General features: G+C 41.5%; 1 protein-coding gene across 1 annotated transcript in view; it reads left to right on the top strand.

Annotated features, from left to right (window-relative positions):
- Nucleotides 1–523: 523 nt before the first annotated feature.
- rtn4rl1b (reticulon 4 receptor-like 1b) overlaps nucleotides 524–4,070 on the top strand; it is a 215,069-nt gene continuing 211,522 nt past the window's right edge. Inside the window, exon 1 of the mRNA XM_007554345.2 lies at nucleotides 524–1,528. Coding sequence (XP_007554407.1) covers nucleotides 1,516–1,528 — 13 coding nt within the window. The 5' untranslated portion in view covers nucleotides 524–1,515. The remainder of the gene's footprint in view (nucleotides 1,529–4,070) is intronic.

Here is a 4,070-nt window from a genome sequence, read left to right as displayed (position 1 = left end):
GTAATAATGAAGGTAATTATGAAGTTTAGAAAACAAAAATAAAAGGGACATGAAACAAATAAACAAAGAAAGCAGCATGGCTTGCGATAGAAGTACAATAAAAAGATTGAAGCTGATATACTTTTGCCCAGGAATTTTTCAACTTTATTTAAAAATACAGCGAATTTGTATTCCGTTGTAATTGTTACGTAATACCCCCATTAAGGTAATTCTTCCTCCCTAACATTACCCTTAGTTTTGTTTCTGTTTTTTTTTTTAATTAACGATGTCCAACTCTTCCTCATCCCCCCTCCAAAAAAATACACGATCAGTTAGACGAAAAATCAAAGTGAAACATTAACCAACAAATACTAAATAAAATTATATACAGTAAACTATACATAAATTATTTTATTATTATTATTATTATTATTATTATTATTATTATTATTATTATTATTATTATTATTATTATTATTATTATTATTATTATTATTATTATTATTTTATATATATAATTTTTCTTTCCCCCATCTCAGATGTGTCAGGCGGACCTCCAGAGTCAGATAATATGCGTCCCAGGCTGGTGCAGACAGGGACACTTGGCAGTGAAGAGGGATGGAGCAGCGCGCTGCCCTGTGGAGGGGCTGAGGCGGTATCACTCTTTCCTTCCTCCCCTAGGCGCGCAGCGATCTGATCCATAGTTGGAGACCGACGAGAGATCTTCCCAGATAAGGTGTCAGAAATGTAAGCAGAGGTGAGAGCCGGGAGAAGGAGCGGGATCTTTTGAGAAAGGCGACGGAATCAAAGTCCACATCGATAGGGATGATTTCTGAGGAGTCATGAGCTCTGAAATCTGACATCAAAGGCGCAATGTGAATCCACATAATTTATGATAATTACAGGTTCGGACGACTGTGATGCGATTTTGGATGAGAATACGGGGCATGGCCGTCTGACATTTAACAGCTTGTTTTATTTGGATTTTGTTGGTGGTGGTGGTGCTGGGGTCTCACTTGACCAAAGAAAAAAAACAAAAAAAACTGATCTGCAAGCCTGTGCGGTCATTCGGGTCTGGAAGGAGTTGGTTGGGCGAGGGGGGTTCTGCTGTGCGTCCTGACACGCTGGACTTGGGAGAACCGATTTATTTGCACCGGTTTCACAGCAACTATCTGTCTGTCCCCTCGTTTGCAACCTCCCAGTGAGGTTTGTCGGACTTTTATTTTATTTTTTATTTTTGTTTTATCTCAGGAGAAAGGAGCTTATTGGGGTTTTTTGGTCAAAAACCCCCCACGGCAGTCTGCGGCTCCGTGCTGAATCCACGGGAGCGCACGGAGAACCAGAGCAGTGACAGCCGGACATTGTTACACCCGACCGGACCCACCACCAACCAGTCCACCTCCCCTCCGGGGGAATCCGCTTCCGATCGACTCCAAAAAGTGAAAAGCGCAAGTTTCAAAAGCCTGGAATATACGACTCAATGAGACGCGCAGGACGCAGGACCAAATAGCGCATATACAGACACAGACCTGCAAAATGTTCAAACGGGGTAAGTCTCAAGTTTTGCTCCAGATTCAGTCTCTCCCCCTGCAGGGTGTTGAGATGATCCCCCCAACTCCCCATCCATACACACACACACACACACACACACACACACACACACACACACACACACACACACACACACACACACACACACACCCTCCTCTCTGCGTGTTCTGTTTTGGTGTAATGCGTCCACTGCTTGCGCTCCTCCCGGTCACAACCAGATGTTTAAAATTAAGACCCGTTCATCATGAGGCACCGCCGTGCCCTGCAGATTGTGTCGTTGCGAACGTTGCGCCATTTGAGGCGCGTCTTCAATTTGCACAACAGGCTCCGTAGGTCTGTGGGAATTAAATATTCATCTGCGCAGGATACACTGGGATGCACTGTGTGATATTAATACAACTGATGCCGCACTGCAGTTTATGAGTTATGCACGGGTCACAAAGCTATTTCAACCAGCGTGTTCTACTCTCTCTGATTTTTTGCTATATCTTGCGGGGAATAATCGCAAATTTTTGTTTTCGATCCCATGAAACAAAAGAAGAACTTTTAATATCCATATCCTCCTGATAGATTCACACGAGACCCCACTCTTAGTGGTTGGCTTTTTTTTTGTCCCGAGAAGTGTCTCTTTCATTCTGTGCTTTAATTGGCCATATGAGCTGCATAACTGTCTCCTCAGTAGGAAGAGTAAAAAAGCTCTAATGAGAATGAATTACAGTACTACATGCCCCCACTGCGCAATTATTAGGAGGTTGAAATAATAGCGAAATTAAACTGTTTCTCATTTTTGCTGCGTCTTCTTGATATCCCTAGGGGGGGTGGAAACCTGGAGATATCAAGAATCCACTTCAGCAGCCATTGCATTTGGTCTTTCTAATGTTCAATATGCAGAGTAACCTGCTCCTTTGTTGCGTTTTATAAAATACATATTAGATTAAAGCTGCATACACCAGTAAAACCATCAGAAATGCCTTTTAAAGTGCCTTGAAACTACTAAACCTGAACATGTTTGTATGATAGAGCAGGTGATGCATCCTTTTTTTCTTTTTTTAACTGGATCTTAGTAGTTAAAATGTGAAAAGTGTGGCATACCATTGTGCTTAGTCTCTCTAAGTCCATTACAGCTGCAAGAAATTTGAGTATTGTCAGACACCGAAACTTTTGCCCATTCTTCTTTGGAAAACAGCAGAAGTTCATTCACATTTGATGGAGAGCATCAGCAAAGAGCAATTTTCAAGTCTACCTACAGGTTCTCCATTGGATTCAAGTCTGTCTGGAAGAGTTCATAAACATGTTTGTAAGATGAATGTCGGTCACAGTTTGAAGTATTTTTGCAGCCTTGAACAGATTTTCCTCCAGGACTGATCTGTTTTCTAGGACCCTGTTGGAAAAAAAAGCATCTCCACAGCATTATACTGCCATCACTTTTCACCACATGGAAAAGTGATGGCAAGAGCTAAGAGCAGTTTGGTTATTCAAACTGCTCTTAGCACTTTGAATAACCAAAAAAAACAACAACAACAAAAAAAAAAACAATAACATTTTGCTCTCAATCAGACCACAGAACATTCCTTAGGGTGTTTTTACATTCGATCGTTCAGTAGACTCGGCTCGATTGGGGTCTGGATTTGCAACATTTGTTACGTTTTCAGCTGATGCGGTTTGGTTTCACACTCCAATGTGTCAAATGATCCAAACTGAAAATTCTGTTCTCCCCCTCGCCTGTGGTGGCGCTGCACCAAGAACCACTAAATAAAACAACAAGAAAACCTCTGAAGAAGACACTGAGCTCAACTTCCTTCTTCTCAAAATGTAAACAAAAAGATTTCAGCAGTCTGAAATCTCTTGTTTTTGGTAAAAGACAAGAGAACATGTGTGCGCAAGACTGTTTTGGAAGTATTTACCCAGAATGCCCTAAGATATATAGCCCGCTTCCTGCTTTTGGAGCGGTTTCTCCACTTGGCATTCACGTACGCATTCGAACCAGGCGGGAGTTCAGTTCAACTGAATTGATATCGAGGATTTTAGGTCAAACCAGAGTTTACTTTTCCTTGGTCCACATCAGAGTTTGATTACACATACCTCCCAAAGTGAACTGGACTTTCTAGGCAAACAAACCAGAGTTTAATTAAAGCAGACCAAACAGGGCGGGTGTGAATGCACCCTTGCATGTTTACTGGCTTTCAATCTGCAACTGGGACTCCATATCCCTTTCTTTAAACAATGGCTTTCTTCAAACCATTCATCCATAAAGAGCATATTTGTGGAGTCCATAACTAATAGCTTATAGCTTATTAACAGATCCGTCCATCTGAGCTGTGGACCTCTAAAGCTTTTCTAGAGTTATTAGGATCTGCTTGTCTGCAACTCATTGACAATCTCCTTACCTTACTTGTTGGTATAGGTGGGCAGCAACGTCTTGATGAGCATGTAGTGGCGGCAAAAGCATTTCTTTTTTTGTATGATGGATTAGTCAGTGCTGATGATCAACTATGAGATGTTCAAAGATTGTTATATTGTTGGTTGGTTGGTTGGTTGGT

Source organism: Poecilia formosa, unplaced genomic scaffold, assembly GCF_000485575.1.
Source record: "Poecilia formosa unplaced genomic scaffold, Poecilia_formosa-5.1.2 Scaffold63, whole genome shotgun sequence".
Taxonomy (NCBI): domain Eukaryota; kingdom Metazoa; phylum Chordata; class Actinopteri; order Cyprinodontiformes; family Poeciliidae; genus Poecilia; species Poecilia formosa.
Note: the sequence above shows the minus strand (reverse complement) of the source record. Positions and strands in the feature narration are given on the sequence as shown.